General features: G+C 47.1%; 2 protein-coding genes across 4 annotated transcripts in view; both read left to right on the top strand.

Annotated features, from left to right (window-relative positions):
- The window catches only part of SSU72 (SSU72 homolog, RNA polymerase II CTD phosphatase), a 51892-nt gene extending 42072 nt beyond the window's left edge, over positions 1 to 9820 (top strand). Inside the window, exons 3-5 of one of the 2 annotated variants that reach the window (XR_014567436.1) lie at positions 2402 to 3875; positions 4023 to 6398; positions 9104 to 9820. Coding sequence is in view for 1 of the 2 variants with exons in the window: in XM_083752824.1 (XP_083608950.1) it covers positions 2402 to 2541; positions 6280 to 6398; positions 9104 to 9205 (361 nt within the window). In the remaining variant the exon portion in view is untranslated. The remainder of the gene's footprint in view (positions 1 to 2401; positions 3876 to 4022; positions 6399 to 9103) is intronic. The other variant, XM_083752824.1, reaches the window with a different exon arrangement.
- A 7813-nt stretch (positions 9821 to 17633) lies between these two features.
- Positions 17634 to 20315, top strand: part of TMEM240 (transmembrane protein 240) — a 46797-nt gene continuing 44115 nt past the window's right edge. Inside the window, exons 1-2 of one of the 2 annotated variants that reach the window (XM_083752857.1) lie at positions 17634 to 18039; positions 20079 to 20185. In XM_083752857.1, coding sequence (XP_083608983.1) covers positions 20094 to 20185 — 92 coding nt within the window. In that variant the 5' untranslated portion in view covers positions 17634 to 18039; positions 20079 to 20093. Of the gene's footprint in view, positions 18040 to 19171; positions 19799 to 20078; positions 20186 to 20315 lie in introns of those variants that run through there. The other variant, XM_083752856.1, reaches the window with a different exon arrangement.

Here is a 20315-nt window from a genome sequence, read left to right as displayed (position 1 = left end):
GCTAGACTAAGCGGGCCTTTGGCCTGATCTAGCAGGGCTGTTCTTACATTAAGGGGACCAGGATAGGATTGCACAGTGAATGCCTTCCAGGTGCCGTGCGGGAGACAGAAGAGAGGGCTTGAGCCCTGGAGGAACTATAGGATCCTGTTCCTTGATGCCATCCATCTGGCATCATCTATATCAGGCTTCCTCAACCTCGGCCCTCCAGATGTTTTGAGACTACAATTCCCATCATCCCTGACCCACTAGTCTTGCTAGCTAGGGATGATGGCAGTTGTAGGCCAAAAACATCTGGAGGGCCAAGGTTTAGGAAGCCTGAACTATATAGAGGGCAGCTTTTCCTTTTTGCAAGTCCTACCAAGAACAGTAAAGTTCTACCACATCTGGTAGAAGCAAGAGCTAACCTCTCAAGTTGGTGCATGCGGTACTTTCCAGTCTAGGGTAGGTGGGTATGGCTTGACCGAAACACAGGTCAAAAGGGAAAGTCTGGTGTGGTTCTCTGCTGTAGCTTTACAATATTGAGTCCCCTGCCCCGAGGAGCTTACAGTTTAAATAACGGCAACAGCTAAGTGGAAAAATCAAAGGGGCACATTTAGGGGATGCTATCAGAGTGGACCTGTGATGATTCAACATTTTACAAATAGATAGATCCAGAAATAAATTCCACTGTGTCCTTTGAGGCTAAATATAAAAACATCTATTTGTTGCATTTCTTTCCCATATTTTTCTCTTAAGGAGCTCGAGGCGGTGTAATTAGATCTCCCTTTCCGCATTTGAAACCCACAACAACCCTGGGAGGTAGCTTAGGCAGAGAGGCACTGACTAGCCCACAGTCACTCAGTGAGCTTTGTGGCTGAGGGGGGTTTCGAACCCTGGTCTCCCAGGTCCTAGTCCAACATACTAACAACTGTACTACACTGGTATTGTGAATTGCAGTCTTGCTCACGCTGGAGTGTGATGGAATGTTTGGGTACTGATTTTGAAAGCTGAGCTTATTTGAAGCTCTGCGTGCTTGTCTTTAGTGAGTTCAACAGGTTCAGTACGACGTTTGCCCAAACAGAATCACGGGCAGCTGCCTTATCCCTGTGGTCTGTTTTGCTAAGTATTGTCTACACACTTGGCAGTTGTCCAGGATATCAGCCCAGAGTCTGTCCCAGCACGATCTAGAGATGTCAAGGATTGAACCTGGGACTTTGAGGCGTTTTGCAATGCAAGAGAGATGCTCTAACCACTGAGCCCTTCTCCCGTCATGGAAATATGCTTAGTGTCTGTGGTTCTGTTAGCTAAAGCTGTAGTTCTGTTAGCTAAAGCTGTAGTCTAACGCCTACCTGCAAAAGAAAAAAGTAATTGGCAATAGAATTTGACTTTTCAGACAGCCTTTTTCACAGCTGGCTGGCACATTTGATAATCTTTAAACTCCATTTGATACACTTTACTGTGGGGTGGGGGGCATTAGTGGAAAGATAGATGTCTGCTGCTCAGGACTTGGCAAAGGAGGAGGTTGGGACAAAAGTGGATGTGATCGGATAACAAGTGAATGTAGTTATATGGACTTGGATGTGATGCTATTTGGGTCATCACTGTTTAATTCAAGGATCAGAAACCAGGGGCTGCTGCAGATACTGGATTTCATCTCCGCATAATCCCCAGTCACTGGCCTTGATGGATGGGCCTGATGGTCTCGTAGACCACAACGTCACAAGGACACAGGTTTGGGGATGGATGTTTTAAGATTTTCAGGTCCCCCATTTCCAGCTATAGACAGCGCATTGGACCAAGTCGATATGTGTGAAATCTCAGGTTCCTGACTATTTCAGGTTGGTTTGCAAGAAAGCAAGTTTCTAGTCCTTGTGACTACCAAGAGCGCCAGGGAGATTTTAAAAGCAAAATGAAGCTTTTTTATTTTATTTTACAACAGAGGCGCTTATAAAAAAAATTGAGGTAGCAAGCATCGTCATAAAAAAGAGGGCTTTCCCCCTTCTCTGTCAGATAGGTAGGGGTTCTCTTTCCATGAAGCCGGCTGCTACGGCATGCATTATCAGGAAAAAAATGATCTTGTGTTTCTTGTGTGAGAAATGTTTTACTTGTGTGCGAATTCAATCCACACACTTGTCATTTTAATCAGCTAAACTGTTTCATGGCTTCTTTGATCTCTAAGCCTTATTTTACCACATAGAGATTTCATATCCTAGGAGGAGCGCAAGGGATTGTCTTCTACGTTCAAAGAGTTAAACTTGGGAGGGCAAGGGGAAATCTGATGGGATTGCTTGTTCCAAATTTACCTTATCCCCCACCCAACTGTCTTAAGTGATTCCCAAACAAACAAAATGTAACCACTAAAATCAACCCCAACGACAGCAACCTTTTTGACTTGTAAGTTCCTTAACCCTGGTAACCTCAGCTATACACAGAACGGGATTTTGCACATGTTGGACAGAAACAAGCGGATCAAGCCACGACCGGAGAGATTCCAGAACTGTAAAGACGTCTTTGATTTGATCTTGACGTGCGAAGAAAGGGTCTATGATCAAGTAGTAGAAGGTAAGGAGCTGAAAGTTGTTTGCTTTAATGGCAAGGACCAGTATGCTATGGTGCCAGGGGTGGGGGAGATGAATATGGCCCCCTGGACTTTCCCATCTGGCCCCTTGGGCACTCTCTGGGCCACAGCCCTCCTGGAATTCTTCTAACATAACTGGAATGTGTCCTTGAACTGTTCATCCCTCTAGCTTGCCTGAATAGAAAGAGAGAGGTGTGTTTGTGTGTTTTGCCTCCGGCCCCCGGAATGCTCCTTGTAAGGGAAGTGGCTAAAGAACGTTCACCACCGCTCCTTAGCTGTTGGCGTATTGGACTAGGACCGCAGAGACTTTGGTTCAGATCTTCTCACTTCTCAAGCTTGTGGTGTGACCTGCAATCAGTCGCTCTTTTTCTTTCTGGCCCACTTTGCAGGGGTTGTCGTGAAGATGCATTTGCTGGAGGGCAAATTTTTCACAGAGGCTGGGTGGCCGTCTGTACTTGTGTTGCAGAACGTCCATCAGTCGGGGTTGGTCTCGTCTACCTTTAAAGACCTTTCCAACTCGAAGCCTCTTTATGATTCCAAACAGCGTTGAGAGTGGGCAGTGGAGACTGCTTACCATCCCCCTGAACTCTCTGAAGAAGGGATGGCGTAAAAATATGATGGAAACAATCTGGGCTCAAACTCGGATGGGGTTGTGTGTTCTGTGGTTCAACAAAGGTTTTGAAGAGAGAATCCTTCCTGGGAACTACAGACCTAGGAAGCACCTTTCCCCCCCAATCACAGTTCTGCAGCGGGAGCAACGGAATGCAAATCCAATTAGGTTTCTGCAGTGACGCTGCATTCCTGTTAGTGCAGCATTTATTCTGCTCTGCTATCTTGCTGTTCCTCCAAAGAGGCCTGGGAATGTATGCGTTGGATTATTTATGCTTCACCCTTGCATCAGCCTGGGGTTGGGCTTGAGAGCAGATTATTGGCCAGCTCTTGACTCATTGACTTTTGTGGCTGAGCAAGGATATGGAGGTAGGCCTCCTTGGTCCAGCAGTCTTATTTGCTGGGTGAAGTCCCAATGGCAGCTTGCATATCCCCAAAACAGGAGACAGGAGAGAGCACAGATTTGCACCCAGTCTCCATTGATGAGAAGCTTCAAGGGCCCCACTTCTCCCTTTACAAACCATGCATGGGAAAGACTGCTCTTCAAATAGAGGACTGCCGTCTGGAAAGTAGGCCATGTGGCCATCCTAGATCTGGGCCTTCCTCACAATGGAATGGGCCCATTATTGTCCCTGCACATTCGTTTGCCCTCTCCCTGAGTACATCAGAAGGGCCTCACTGGGTCCAAAGGTCTGTCTAGTTCCACCTTGTATCCCACAGGGCCAATGAGATGGCTGCAGGAAGGTAATTGCCCTCCCTCCCTGTCACTCATAAGAAGTGCCCTGCAGGTAACTGGCTTTTGGAGGCACAGTGCAGAGGGGGAGGACATGCCCACAGTGACTGGTAAGCTACCCAGCACTGTCCATACAAAGAGAGTGAGGCCAGCAGACAGCCGTCGCAAGGGGGAGGAGAAAAGGATGGCCTTTTCTGAATCACAAGCGGGAAGAGACACTGTTGCACTTGTGGGCTTCCCATAGAACAGTGTTTCTCAAACTTGGGTCTCCAGCTGTTGCTGGACTACAACTCCCATCATCCCTGGCTAGCAGGACCAGTGGCTGGGAATGATGGGTCCAACAACAGCTGGGGACCTATTGCCATAGAGGCTCCTGTGGTTCGCCAAAGTCAGAACAGGGTGCTAGACTAGTTAGGCCTTTGGCCTGATCCACCAGCCAGGCTCTTATTGAGGCTCCCGGCTAGGTTAAGGAACTCGACAGGTCCCTGACAATGAACGCCATCTTCTGATTCAAGGGCACACAAAGCCCTGCACAAAAACAGAACAGTGCCTTTTGTTTCAGGAGCCCCTTCTAGGTTATGGTAAGGCAGGTCCGTAAGCAGCATGGCATCGGACGTGCTGTTAAATGTGGCTCTTCCTTGCTTTTTAAATATAAACTAGGCATTTATACAACTCTGGCTAAGCCTTAAAAACAAAAAAACCCAATCTGGTTGGTGGTGTTGGCAGATCTGCAGCTCATCGTCTCTCCAGCACCCTGGCTTCGCCTCACCCCCCGCTAGGATGTGGCAGATCTTCTTCAAATTTAGGAAGCAGCCGAGTGGACACTGTGGTGTCTCATAAATAAAAAATGCCCGGGGGCAAGGTGGGTTCCTCACCGGCCAGACTCTGCCTTCGCTCCAGGGCTGTCCACTCAGTTGCCGCAGAGCTCAGAGTGCATTACAGGGAGCCGTCTTGGAGCCTTCGCCGGTTTCCTTAATGAGTCGCCGTGCCGAGAGATGAATGAAATCTTCACTCTTTGCTTCGGGGGGAGCTGTCCTCCTTGAGACAGAGGGTTCATTTTGCAGCAGTTGGGGAAGGCGAAGGCCGTCTGCTTGCTAATTTCCACCTCCTTTACCCTCTTCCCTCTCTCTTCTGAATGCAATTCTTCACATAAGTGGCACAGGAGAGAGCCCGAATCCCCGCTGGCAATCCCCGCTATGAACAGATGATGAGATTTTTAAGCTGGACTGCCTCGCTTTGCTTGGCCTGATCTGCAGGAAACACTGTTCAGGGAGGGGGAGGTGGACCAGTCTCTGAGCTTTACATTTGCAGGTCAGCATCTCGAGGCTCCTTAACGCTGCCTGAGAAACCGTGTCACTTTGGCCGTGCCGGATCCGTGTACGTGACAGCATTGTCTGCACACCAGTCTTAAAAATAAGCAAATCTCCTGTCCTGCTGTGGGTTCTGTTGGCGGAACAAGAGAAAATGCAGTTATATTAAGAGAGATGCAGTGCAACACAAATCTAGGCCCACATTCCCTTCTCAGCGCCCTTCTGGGGGCTGCATGCAAGTGATAGGCAAGGCTTGAGACAAACGTGGGCCGAGCAATGAATGTCAGTGTGTTACCTTTTTAAAAAAATAATAGGCTGGTTTCTACGCTCGCTCTTCTCTATTTACCTGGATGAATAAGAGGTGTTCAGCGCAACTCAAGGACACCTTCCAGCCAGGCAGAAGCACTCCAGGAGAGTTTGGAGCAGGGTGTTGCTTGGGGCCCAAGGGCCAGAGTTTATAGAGGGCCACATTTGGTTTCCCAATCCTTGCATTAAAAAGAACCAGCCAAGTGGCCACCAGATTAGAAGCCTCAAAACTGGGATTCCACCAATGTCTGTGCTGCTGTCAGACCTAATGCAAGGAGTGTTTCTTCAAAGAGCCTGGGGAAAGAGGCCTTAGCTCAGTGGCAGAGGCCCTACTTTGTCCAGGGTTCAGACTCCCAACACCTCCTGTTTAAAATAGTTTGGGCAGCAAGCCGTGGGAAAGAGCTTGCCTGCATTCGTGGAGAGCCACTGGCAGTTAAGTTCCTAGACAGGCAGATTGCGGACTTGTCTAAGGCCACTTCCTGCACTCCTTAAGAGGCTTTGCATTATTTTAATTCCAGTCGTCCAAGACATGCAAATGTTGCTCCTTTCCTTCCCCTGATGTTGCCCTTGCCAACCTGGCACCCCCCAGACGTTGTTGGACCCCCAACTCCCCATCAGCCCTGACGGTCGGCCAACACCGGCTGGGGCTGATAGGAATCAGACTCCCAACAACATCCAGAGGAGACACGGGTTGCCTACTGCCAGTTTGAAGGCTTGATTTCGACCTGCACCCAAAACCACTTTTCTTTGTTTTTGCCCCTCAGACTTAAATTCTAGAGAGCAGGAGACATGCCAGCCTGTACACGTGATCAACGTGGACATCCAGGATAATCACGAAGAGGCAACGCTGGGAGCTTTCCTTATCTGCGAACTATGTCAATGTGTAAGTATTTTTATTTTAACCTTTTTACTCCAATTTCCTCTTTGGGGTACCAGAGGATGCCTTTCCCCTGTGGTGATTTTGAACCCCTGCTAAGTCCTTCTGCTCCTAAGAAACCTCTGTGAAGCTCACAAGCTGGGGGTGAAAGTGAAACGCTTCCCCTTCTTGCTGCTCAGAGGTACACTGCCCCTGAACATGGCTGTTCCATTCCTCACTATCCATAAAGACACCCACCTGGACCAGCAGCCTTGCAGCAGCCGGCTGGATCCCTCCAGGTCAGTGGCCGCCTGCTGGTGAGCTGGGAACAACCAGTGGGCCGCTGCCGTGATCTAAGGCAGGCTTCAACGGGAGCACTTCTACCATGCAAATGCTGAAGCAATGGGCCCCCCAATGCATTTGTGCCAGCTCAGGAAAGGCTGACGGTCTCTGCTCCAGCATAATCTGAAGCCAGAGGCTACACCTCTCTCCCATTCATCTCCAGCATCTGCTTGGGAAGTTCAGATCGCACAGCCAGTTCTTACCTTTGGCAGCCATGTGTGTGTGAGAAAGAGCGCTATATCGGCACATGTGCACAAAATCATAACGCAAGCAGCCTTCCTTCCTGGGCAATCTTCTGAGGGCCAATTGCCAGGGGTGGCCGCAGCCAGATAATAATAATAATTTATTATTTATACCCCGCCCATCTGGCTGGGTTTCCTCAGCCACTCTGGGCGACTTCCAACAGAATATTAAAATATAATAACCCATTAAACATTAAAAGCTTCCCTAAACAGGGCTGCCTTCAGATGTCTTCTAAAAGTTTGGTAGTTCTTGTTCTCTTTGACATCTGGTGGGAGGGTGTTCCACAGGGCAGGCGCCACTACCGAGAAGGCCCTCTGCCTGGTTCCCTGTAACTTGGCTTCTCGGAGTGAGGAAACCACCAGAAGGCCCTCAGCACTGGACCTCAGTGTCCGGGCAGAACGATGGGAGTGGAGACACTCCTTCACGTATACTGGACCGAGCCAGAGGGTGAAAGCAGCTGGAACACCAAAGGAGCAGCTCTTGCCTCTCTATCCTCTGCCCTAGCAAGCAAGAGGCATTGTCACGGTTTCAAGGGCGCTTTCTATCCAGGCCAAAACACTCAAGGAAGGGTGCCGAGCAGAGCCACTAGGAAGGGTGCCCAGGGAGAGAGGCAGCTTGAAGGGCTGTGTTTGGCCCCCAGTTCCCCACCCCTGCTGTAGAATCTAGGAGGCAAGCATGGAAGTCCCTTCCTTCCACTACCCGTTGGCCATTGACGCACTATGCTCCATTCCAGGGTGTTGCTTGCTCTGTGCGCAATTTGAGCGAAGGGCGTTGTATTTGCAGCCACCGTGGCTTTTTACCTGCCCAACCTGCCATTGTGAGCATGTAGGGAATTAAGGCGAAACCCCGAACCTTGAACGGAGCTGAGGCATCTTCTCTGCTTCAAAGAGAAGAAAAGAAACCAGCTCACTTCTGTGTTGGGTTTGTTTTTTGTTTTTAAAGTGGGTCAGCCCAGGGCAGACTTGGGAATAGAACTCTCCTCTCCACGGGGTCCCACTCCTGCGGAAACTAGGCCACTCTGCCTGCATCTGAATGGAGCATCGAGGAAAATGAAAGAAAGGCTTGAGCTCCTTGTCTGCTTGTCAAGTCTGGAAGCACTTTGTTTGGGCCAAATGGGGAAAGGTTGCTTTCACTCCTGGTGGTGTGTGATTTGCATGTGTGTGTGTTTCGAAGCAGGTCCAGAGGCTGTTAGAATATATAAAAAGTCAGAGTGGTTTAGAGCCATGCTCTTCAACCTGGAAACCTGGTCTTTCCAGATGTTTCAGAACTTCCATCACCCCAGTCTGCTTAACCGGTGTTGGGGCCCACGGTTGAAGAACGCTGGCTTGGGGAACGGTCCTAGGGTCTGTTCCTTTCGCGAAGCTTATGCGGCTTTCTTAGGCATTGGGGTTAGCTGACGCAGTGCCTTCCACGTGTTTTGGAATGCAGTTCCCATAACTCCCAACCTTTGGCTCTGCTGGCTGGGGCCGATGGGAGATCATGGAGCAAGGTGCTCCTAAGGGTCATCTAGTCCAACTCCCTGCAATGCAGGAATCTCAGCTAGAGCATTCATGGCAGATGACCATCCAATCTCTGCATAAACATCTGAAGGGTACCATGTTGACTATCCCAGGCTTAGAGCAGAGGTGGGGGTCCTGGGGCCTTCCAGTTGTTCCCATAACTGCATCCTGACCATTGGCTGGGGTTGGCCCCAAGCCCAACAACATCTGGAGCATCATCGAGTTCTCCATCCCTGTTCCTTATTAGATCCAGGGTGGAGAGCCTTTGGCCTTCCAGGTGTCGCTGAACTACAACTACAACTCCCATCAGCCTCCTCCACCATGGCCGTTGGCCCAGGACAGTGGGCATTTTAGTTCAGCAACACCTGGAAGGCCAAAGGTTTCCCTGCACCTGTTTGAGATGATAGCACATGGTCTTCTTGTAGCAGACATTGTTTCAGAAGAGGTGTCTGCCCTCCTGGTGCACAGGAAAAGTGCTTCTTTTAAGGCGGGTGGCGGCAGAAGTCTTCTTCGATGGGTGCTTTCCATTGGGTTTTTTTTCTTTTTGTTTGCACTTCACTTTTTTGTAGGAGAACAGAGCAGCACAACCCTCCTTTCAAAATAAATACTTGAGCCCTAACCCTTCCCCTCTTGCCTGTTTGCTTCCAGATACAGCATACGGAAGACATGGAAAATGAAATAGACGAGCTGTTACAAGAATTTGAAGAGAAAAGTGGAAGGACTTTTCTGCACACGGTCTGCTTTTATTAAAAGCACGCCCGCCTCTTCCTCTTAGGCCTTACTTGCGGACGAAAGAAGCATGTGTTAGTTCTGAATCTACTGGACTGTTTTCTCCCTTCCTCTCGGAGAAGTCGACTTAACAACCTCTTTCATTGTTGCTGTTTAATTTGTCTCCCCAAACCAACCCGCGCGTGTGTTCGTTTTTTGTTATTTTTTAAATTGTTTGTGGGATGTTTCCACGCAGAAACACAATCAAACTTTGTGTGTAAAATGAAAGAAATTCTTTACATGAAACGCTGCTTTATTTAAGAGATTTTTTTTAACGAAAAAGAAATCAAGGTTTTGTTTAACTCTTCCCCTATCTCCTGCTTTCCCGCCTCCCTCTCTTGGACGCCCTTCTTTAATTGTTATAAGTAGGGTTTTAATTATAAAGAGAATATATGCAGATTATATCATTTATATTTTCCACCGTAAATATCTTATTTCAGGTGTTGGGGGGCGGGGCGGCAGTGAAGGGGAGATGCTTTTCTTTTAATGCAACAGAACTGAACGGCTGGGATATGCAAAGGTATGAATGGGACAATTAATATCTGTATAATATTAGGAATGAAAATTGGAAGTGTCCAATAAATATAAACTGCGCCATTTCTGTCCTGTTCCTTGTGTTCATGTAGAGATGTCTAATATATCTTCCTATATACGTAAACATGAAGGTTATCGTCGCACAGCCACTGTCAGAGGAATTGTAGTGCCACATCGCAATCCTAGAAATGCATGAAGCTGAGGTGTGGTAGGGGAGCAAGACTGAAGACAGGTTGCACCAGAGCGACCTCTGCATGAGAGTGAGATGAGGGAGAAACTGATGGGGAAATTGGTGGTTTTAAACAATGGCAGGTGTTTGAGAAAAGTACCTTCATAAAGTATTTGAGGGTTCTGCATCCTGTATCTTCACACGAGGCAATGAGGAATGGAAGAGGCAGAAGTTTGAGTACAGTGAGAAGGGAGTTACACTGTAAGGAAAACAGGTGACTGTTTTAAACAACAGCAGGGACGGAGGGAAAAGGAAAATGTGGCAATTTCCAACACTGGCAGAGGTTTGAGTAAAGTAGCAAGGAGGGGACGTGACAGTTTAAAACAAGGCTTGAGTACAGTGAGAAGGAAACTGAAAGATGCCCTTTTTTGGTGTTAGCTTTTGTGTTGTACCCATCTCTGCTTTTTCTCCTTGTTAAAACGAGTTGATTCAAAACAAATCCCTCACTGTTTCTCCAACTCCTGCTTTACTCAAACTGACGTAGTTTGAATACAGCTAGAATGGAGGCACACTGAAAGGAAAGAATTTGGCTGTTTTAAATACCATTTAGTGTTTGACTAAAACTCATTTGTTTGCTCCGGGTTTGCAGCCTTTGGAATTACCATTATGCTTAATTTACCGTGAATTCTGCCACCCAAAGGTACCTTATCAAGATCCGTTCTGACCTTGGGACATTTCAAGATCGGGAATCCTTCCAACAGCAACAAATACCTTTCAAGATAAATTTTGAGAGTGGCAGGCATGAGCATAAAGTGATGAGCTGTCCTAATTTGTTACAAGAACATGGCAACACTCCACAAATTTAATGGATTATGCTGTGTGTGGCAGGGGGAAGGGAATCCCACAATGGGCCAGGTAGATAGATACCGTATTTTTCGCTCTATAAAACGCACCAGACCACAAGACGCACCTAGTTTTTGGAGGAGGAAAACAAGAAAAAAAATATTCTGAATCTCAGAAGCCAGAACAGCAATAGGGACCGCTGCGCAGTGAAAGCAGCAATCCCTCTTGCTGTTCTGGCTTCTGGGATAGCTGTGCAGCCTGCATTCGCTCCATAAGACACACACACATTTCCCCATACTTTTTAGGAGGGAAAAAGTGAGTCTTCTAAAGCAAAAAATACGGTAGGTAGGTAGACGGACAAACAGACAGACAGACAGATAGGTGGCACTTGGAAACTTTATGGTTGTTTGTATGGTACACAGAATTTTCTGCCTGGGTTTCTGAAGGGACACAAGTTGCCAATGATAAGAACAACAATTAATAATAGTGGGCATTTGCAGAGCCCCTCACTTGTATTAACTGGTTGCCACTTCACAACAACCTTTTAAGGTAGGCTGACTGAGAGCAGGCTGAGCTTAGTGGAGCAATGCCCTGTTCTCCCCACTGAATCGGCCTCCATTGGGTGATGGGAAAGGACTGTGCTTGTTGAGATCCATGGAGAGATTCTGCTAGGGTAAAGAGCACAGGGCTTGATGAGCAGATAACCTCTCCTAGGGGTTGGGGGAGAAATTTGGTTGGGTTCGCATTTTCATGTGGAACTCCCTCGTTCCTGAAACAAGAGGACCAAAACTGAACCGCAGTTCAAAGCGTGTGCTTCCCCTAAGGTTGCGGGTGCAGTTCTCCAACCAAAGGCCCCAAAGAACATCTGTTCATGCATAAAACTGCACATAGTAGTGAAAATAGGGCATATATCGGGAGAAAATTGCACGCAAATGCTGGTGAATTTCCATCGGGACATTTGGTTTAAAACTGAACCTAAGTTTGGAAACAACGGAAAAGGAGAGAAAATGAACCTGACAGATTTGACCCATCTTTAGCCTGACCTGATATTGGACAATTTCTTGGGCTCCTGAATTAAGAGAAATAGAAAAGGTACTATTTAAATATATATGTATACAGGCTGAAGAATAGGGGAGTGCGGTCTGAGCAGAGTCTTAATTTTCTGGATCCAGTTTTTGAGAGTGTTGTGTTTTTAACTCTCCAATTTACACACCGAATCCTGGCTCCGAATGATTCCTGTTGCCAGCTAGTGATATATTTCTGCTTCTAATGGCTGAGCATCCTTGATCTCCGCTGTTCTTTCCTAATTTGGGCTCTGGACCAGTGGCTTTTGGCAAGCCTGCTCAAGCTGATCCTCACATGATCTGTGCTTGTAGTCTAAGGACAGGAGGTGGCAGAAAGGGGTTCCTGACCTACAGCTTACTTCTCTGTGTTTTCCAAGACTTTCACTCAACAGCAATTCGAAGAGGCTTGACCAAAATTCCTGATAGCTGTTGAGGTTTGTGTTTGTATTTATCTGTAGTAATAATAATAATAATAATAATAATAATAATAATAATAATAATTTATTTGTACCCCGCCCATCTGGCTGGGTTTCCCCAGCCACTCTGGGCGGCTTCCATAGAAACCAAAAATACACTAAAATATCACGGATTAAAAACTTCCCTGAACAGGGCTGCCTTCAGATGTCTTCTGAATGTCAGGTAGTTATTTATCGCTTTGACATCTGATGGGAGGGCGTTCCACAGGGCGGGCGCCACTACCGAGAAGGCCCTCTGCCTGGTTCCCTGTAGCTTTGCTTTCCGCAATGAGGGAACCGCCAGAAGGCCCTCGGCGCTGGACCTCAGCGTCCGGGCAGAACGATTGGGGTGGAGACGCTCCTTCAGGTATACTGGGCCGAGGCCGTTTAGGGCTTTAAAGGTCAACACCAGCACTTTGAATTGTGCTCGGAAACGTACTGGGAGCCAATGTAGGTCTTTCAAGACCGGTGTTATGTGGTCTCGGCGGCCGCCCCCAGTCACCAGTCTAGCTGCCGCATTCTGGATTAGTTGTAGTTTCCGAGTCACCTTCAAAGGTAGCCCCACATAGAGCGCATTGCAGTAGTCCAAGCGGGAGATAACCAGAGCATGCACCACTCTGGTGAGACAGTCCGCGGGCAGGTAGGGTCTCAGCCTGCGTACCAGGTGGAGTTGGTAGACAGCTGCCCTGGATACAGAATTGACCTGTGCCTCCATGGACAGCTGTGAGTCCAAAATGACTCCCAGGCTGCGCACCTGGTCCTTCAGGGGCACAGTTACCCTATTCAGGACCAGGGAGTCCTCCACACTAGCCCGCCCCCTGTCCCCCCAAAACAGTACTTCTGTCTTGTCAGGATTCAACTTCAATCCATTAGCTGCCATCCATCCTCCAACCACCTCCAGACACTCACACAGGACCTTCACTGCCTTCACTGGTTCTGATTTGAAAGAGAGGTAGAGCTGGGTATCTGGGTAATATCTGGGTAGTATTTCTTACCCCAACCCACTTCACCATAGTGACCCAAGGCAGACTTCAACAATGCAGTATCGAGGTATATATAAAAAAAGATGAAAACATCCTGTGTCATGTCCTTCCCCTTGCCATACATGAAACGACAACCATCTGGTGCTTCCGACATATTGTAAAGACTTATCTTTTTGTCCAGACTTTCCTTGACCCATAGGACTGGACACTGATCTATGTGAGTGAGCCCCTTGACTCTCCAGTTTTCTATCCTGTTTTATTGATTTTTAGGCTATATTTTTTTTTGTTGTTGTTGAAATGGATCTTGCTTTTCTATTGCATGTAGCCTACACCACTTGGAGATTTTAAAATCTATTAGGTGGTTTAAAAATGCTTTTAATTATGTTTGCTGACTGGGAACAGTTATGGACCACAGGTATGAAGTTTACGGCATGTAATGCCTTAAGAGAGAATATTATGAAAATGATTTGCAGGTGGTACATGACCCCAGTCAAGCTTGCAAAAATTTATCATTTGCCTGATAATAAATGTTGGGAATGTAAAGAAAATGAAGGTACATTCTTTCACCTTTGGTGGACATGCCCAAGGATTAAGGCTTTATGGGAAATGATATATAATGAAATGAAAAAGGTATTTAAATATACCTTCGTGAAGAAACCAGAGGCCTTTCTCCTGGGCATGGTCGGCCAATTGGTGCCAAAGAAGGATAGAACTTTCTTTATGTATGCTACAACAGCAGCAAGAATACTCATTGCGAAGTACTGGAAGACACAGGATCTACCCACTCTGGAAGAATGGCAGATGAAGGTGATAGACTATATGGGACTGGCAGAAATGACCGGCAGAATCCGAGACCACGGAGAAGAGTCAGCGGAAGAAGACTGGAAGAAATTCAAAGATTATTTACAGAAATATTGCAAAATTAATGAATGTTAGAATGATGTCAGATAGAAATTAAGCGGTTTCCAGCTGTAATGTTTTAAGAGAATATGGAAAAAAGGTTTAGAAGCAGGTTAAAACTTATTGATAAGGATTTGCTGAACTAACAATTGAATTGGAATACAAAAAAGGGAGGTATGAGGAGGTCTGGGATATAAGTTAATGAAAAATAAGTTATTGAAACTTTGTGTGTTTTTAAGTATTTTTGTTTTTGTATTTTTGTTCTTTTTTCTTTTTTCTTTTTGACTTTTTTATTGTATTAATATTGAAAACTTTAATAAATATCTTTAAAAATAAATAAATAAATAAATAAATAAAAAATGCTTTTAAACAAAACAAATAAATACAAATAATCGTCGAAACAAATAAAACGCTTCAAAATGGAACAGAACAATTTGAATTTTCTTCCATTAAGTGCACAGCCTTTGGAAGCAATGCACCTAAATTAGTCCTGTCCATTAATTTTGATGACTCAACTCTTGAGTAGGATTGACGTTTTTTATTATTAGTTATTAAAATTTTATACCGCTTTATACTCGCGGGTCTCTGGGCGGTAACAACATAAAAAACATCATATAGAAACAAAATACATAATCAAAATAACGCAGCCCAATAAATTAAGCAGAAGAGGTGTTTCTCTTTCACACACACACACACAACCTTAAGTGTCAAAGAGGTGTGTCTTCAGCTCATGGTAGATGCAAGGTGCACCTCTGTGGGTTCAGAATGCCACAACCTGGGAGCTACTGCAGAGAAGCTCATATCCTGTGTTCCCAATCCCCAAACCTCTGTGGGTGGCAGCACTACCAAGACAACCTCCTCTACCAGTCTTAAGAAGGTCAGTACGGATGGAGACAGACTTTCAGATATTTGAGGCCTCTGGCTTGTGTAAGCAACACTCCGAAGAAACCCACATAAACTGAGTTAGCCATGGTCAGTGGGTCTACTCTGGGTAGGGCCAGCACTGGCAATACACTTAAGCTCTCTAGGGTTGGGTTGGGCCTGCTATGCAGAGACTGCCACCCTATTCCGGCATCTTACCTGGGAGTAAGTACCATTAAACACAGCGAGACTTCACTGGCAAATGATCTTGCCCAGGATTGCTGTGTTAGGCTGTAAATCCTAAGGATTCTTTACCTGGGTTGGCGTAAGGCCCGTGGCAATCATGGGCACATAGCTCCGAACAAAAAGATTTTGAAATTGAAACGAAAATTTTCTCTCTGGGAGGCACCCACCTGTTTGGCTTCCAATAGTTTTGCTTTTGGAAAACGTGTGTGTGTGTTCCTATTTTTCCCTTGAATCATAATTTCATCTCAGGGAAATGTATGTCTTCCAGCCACATCATTGAATTTATTTGTCACCTGAATTCGTTTTGATCTCTTTATGTAGGGAGAAGTGGGGGAACCCCAATTGCCTATTACAGGGTATTGCAAAGAGCCCAAAATACAGATGCATCATTAAAATTAAATGTTGTCCTCAAATTGAAGCACAAATAACTCCAGGAATGTGTGTGTGTGTGTGTGTGTGTGTGTGTGTGAGAGAGAGAGAGAGAGAGAGAGAGAGAGACCCTGCCAAAAGCAGGATAGAAAGAAAATTCCAGGCCATTGTCTTAAATATCTGTGTGGCTTGTTAAAGTGGTGCACCATTTTGCCTAAGTCCTGCTGTGATGCCTCCACAATTAACTGCAGGTTTCAGGTTGGCCTAGCGCAGGAATGAGGAGCTCATGTCCTTCCAGATGTTACTGGACTCCTCCTTCCATCATCCATGATCAATGGCTGTGCTAGCTAAGGCTGATGGGACATGGAGTGATAGTTCCCCTCCCCCATCTAGTGCCTTCTTTCCCAAGCTCTACTCATTGGACCATACTGCCTCTCAAGATCAGATTCCCCCCGATTGCACACTTCCCCCTACCCTGTGCACATGTAGACTGTAGTATAAGGTTACCAGATTTTTTTCAATGAATCTGGGGACACTTTTCAACTTCCTCCTAAATAGATGGATTTTGTCAGGGGACTGATTTGTAAATCCGGGGTCTCTCCCCGGGAAAAGGGGATGTCTGGTAACCTTATTGTAGTTTATACATACAAACAAGCACATGATTTTGCATATGATATGGTGCTTAATATGGGGGGGGGGGGAATAAAATAACTTGGTTCCAGGGAAGGATCTGTCAATTTTGCTTCTCTCCATTTCTTCTGACTAAACATTTAAGAGGAACTTTCTCATGCTTTGACAGTGGAACAGACTCCCTTGGAAGGTGGCCGAATCTCCTTTGCTGGAGGTTTTCAGCAGAGGTTGGACGGCCATCGGTCAGGGGTCACTGAGCTGCGATCCCTGCATTGCTGGGTTTTGGACAACTCAGAGAAGACCCACTGAAATGAATGGGGCCTAAATGAGTCGCAACTTGCACCTGCTAATTTCAAGGACTAGCGTTCGGTTGCAAGCCATTTTTTGTGTGTGGATCTTTCTTTTTTCCTTTAAAGCCTAAAGGTAAAGGTAAAGGGACCCCTGACCATTAGGTCCAGTCGTGACTGACTCTGGGGTTGCGGTGCTCATCTCGCTTTACTGGCTGAGGGAGCTGGCATACAGCTTCCGGGTCATGTGGCCAGCATGACTAAGCCGCTTCTGGCGAACCAGAGCAGCACACAGAAACGCCATTTACCTTCCCGCTGGAGCAGTACCTATTTATCTACTTGCGCTTTGATGTGCTTTCGAACTGCTAGGTTGGCAGGAGCAGGGACCGAGCAACGGGAGCTCACCCTATCATGGGGATTCGAATCGCCAACCTTCTGATCGGCAAGTCCTAGGCTCTGTGGTTTAACCCACAGCGTCTGATGTGCAAATGAAGCAACCTGAACTTAATATTGGATCGGTTGTTGGGGGGGGGGGGATGATTGAAAAGAACCCAGACCGGCGAGATATGCTCCCATCTCTAGCCTAGCAAGTTCGTTTCTAGTGAGCCTGATCTCTGAGCGTACCGAAAGCGTCCAGCAGGGGACGCCCACGAGAGCAGCACTTCCTACATCTGGTAATCTCAATTTCTCAGCCTTATGGGGAGAGGTCGCTCAGGTCCCTGCCTAAGGAGCGGAGGTGTGCTTCGTGCCCTTTTGCACTTGGGTCGTAACTTTTGCAATGGAGAGCTCTCCTCTGGGAGGAAGAAAGATACTCTCCACCCATAAACGAGACCCCCTCCCTTCCTCCAACCATCCCCACCCCGGGACTCAAATTTCCTTCCTTTTCTAATTCTGCACCCTTTCACAACAACAGTAGCAGCACACAAATCTAGCCCTTCCTGATGGTGAAAATCACTTTTGTGGGTGTGTGGAGTGGGCGGGGAGGGGGGGTCACTACCGTCCCCAGGTAAGAGGTGTCACTGAAGATCTGTGCGAGAGAGAGGGAGGGAGGGAGAGAGAGAGAGAGAGAGAGAGATGAACGGAGCCTCTTTTCCACCGGGGATTTCCAGGGCAAAATAGGAGAGGTGTGATGGCTTTTTCTCCCCCTTTATTTTGTGTGTGTGCTAATACCAAGCTAGAGATCCTGGAAAAAAAAGGCAGAGCGAAGAGAGAGCGAGAGAGAGAGCAGGGAAAAGGATTCCAAATTTGATCAAGCACCATTTTGATTAAAGGAAGGGAGAGTGGGGAAATTTGTGCTGAGAGAGAGAGGGAGGGAGGTTAGTAAACACACACAGAGAGAGCACAGGATCTGCAGCGTGGAGGGTTTTTCCCCCCTTTCCTCTCTGCCCCCCACCTCTGTCCCTCCTCCCACCCACCCACCCCCCTCCCTCCTTAAGCAACGAGCCTTTAAGATGGAGCGGCGCCACCTCAAATAGGTAAAAAAATCCTTTCTCTATGCAAGCGGGTGGGTGGGAAGGGGAGAGAGAGAGAGAGAGAGTGCGCGCGAGCAGGGGGAGCAAAAAAACCACCTTGCTAATTTCCTAGGATGAAATCGACAAGACCCAGTTGCAAGCCCCTTCTTGCAAGCGGCGAGAGCACCCCCCAACCCAAAAGGAGGGCGCCACCCACCCTGCCGTCCCACATCTTAAAGTCCCGGGGCGGGGCTGGCTTGGTGCGGTGGGTGGGTGGGTGGGCTGGGGAAAGGAGGGCTACCATTATGATTATGGTTAATTATGATGATGATGATTTAAAGAGCCTGATTTTGGGGGGTGGGGTGGGGGTGGGAATCGTTCATGCTGACTTTGCAAAAGCACTAGCTTGTTGTTGTCTTTTAAAAAATAATAATAATTTATGTCTCTCTTAAAAAAACCACACATTTTAAACAAAAATGCATCTAACTTAGATGGTGCAGGAGGTATTTATTCCAGCTTCAATGTCACCAAGAGAGAGAGAGGGAAGGAGGGAGGGGAAAAGGGGTGGATGGAGAAAGAGAAGCTGCCAAAATCCATCCTCAGGTCACGTTTTGTGGGGTTTTCATTCCTCCTCTCCATCCCACCCCCCCCCCGGGAGGAAAAAACACAGCAGCAGTTCCAGGCAGGCATTAGCAGAACCTGGGGTCTCTGTGTGTGTGTGTGTGTGTGCGTGCGCGCGCGCGCTCTCGCGTGTGCGCGTGCCTTTCCTCCCCATCGATGGGTCTCCTCCCCAGCAAATGGAACAAGACCAGGCGACTATCTTTTTAAAAGACTCCAACATGACGCCACCCCGTGCCCACCAACATCTCATCTTGCCAGCCGCCTTCTTCCATTTTCCCCCCTGCTAAGGGGGGGGGGAGTGGAGGAGAGAGAAAAGAGAGCAGAAAGGGGAAGCAATTTTTAACAGCCTTCCCAATCTTCTTTGCACCAATTGCTCACCCACTCCTTCCCCCCTCCAAAAACAAAAAACAAAAAAACGATGGATCCTTCTTTTGAGCAGAGGATGCCGTGAAGCTCCAGAGTGTCATCTGATGGCCCCAGAAGCAGAATCTACTCTTTATCATTCCTTTCCACCCCCCTCCTCTCTTTCTTTCTGTATTTTTTTTCCATTTCTTGCTTGGTTTCGTGTTTTGCTCTTCTTAACAAAAAAGAAAAAACCCCCACAAATTATTATTTTTGGGGGCTGGATCAATTCCTCTGCCTGGTGTTGGCGGTGCACCGCTGTGATGTGGTCGACCTTTCGCTTGGACGGCTTGAGTGGATCGCATGATTTGCCCTAGGAATCTTTCTCTTCTGCCTACCTGCCGATCTTTTCTATCTATCGATATATGTTGGACTAATCTGAGGAAGAAGAAGAAGAGGAGGAGGAGGAGGAGTTGGAGGAGAGCGGGGTGGAAAGCAAAAGACCCAAACAGACCAACAAACCAGCCAGAAGCTTCAGCTTGGATAAGAAAATAGAGGAGTGCATTTGTGTATGCTTGGAAATTGGGGGGGCCAAGAGCCTGCCCCCCCTTCAGGACTGCAGATCGGTTTGAAGACCTTGTACCTGACCATCTCTGACCTCTATAGGAAAAGCTGGCACCCCTTTCTCTCCTTTTTCATTCTGGGCAAGGGGGTGGGGGGTGGGCTGGGGGGTAGTGACACAGCGGCTGTCCATTTCCAGTTGATGTCCATGAATACAAACACCATGATATTTATGATCTTGGGGGCCTCAATTGTTATGGTAAGGAGACACTTCGATTTCCTCTTATTTCCTTCTCTCTCTTGTCTTCCCCTTCCCCAAATTCTTAGGTGCGGTTGTGGAACGTTTGATCTGTGTGCCCCATTTCAATGTATGTATGTATGTGTGTGTAATATATAATTCTGAGGGCAAGTCTTTCTTTCATAGGCCTAGGTTTCCTTTAATATATATTAGCAATCAAACACGAGATAATGTTTTATTCCGACACTTCTAGCCTTATGGGGTTGTGTGATTATTATTATTATTATTATTATTGAAACAGGCAATTGCGTGCTTGATGGATATGAACGCACTTTTGGACCGATTTCACAATTATATCTTACCGCATTTGAGAGGTGAAGACAGAGTCTGTCACTGCAACTGTGGAAGGTAAGGCCAGTGGCCAGCGGCCATGCACCATCCCATCCCATTTTTTTGGGGGGGGGGGAGTTTGTACACTGCATTTCTCACCTCCCATTGGGAGTGCAGGGTTGGGGGTGAGAAAGAGAGAGGCAGAGAG

This window comes from Podarcis gaigeae (assembly GCF_964106915.1).
Source record: "Podarcis gaigeae genome assembly, chromosome: 8".
In the NCBI taxonomy this organism is placed as follows: domain Eukaryota; kingdom Metazoa; phylum Chordata; class Lepidosauria; order Squamata; family Lacertidae; genus Podarcis; species Podarcis gaigeae.
Note: the sequence above shows the minus strand (reverse complement) of the source record. Positions and strands in the feature narration are given on the sequence as shown.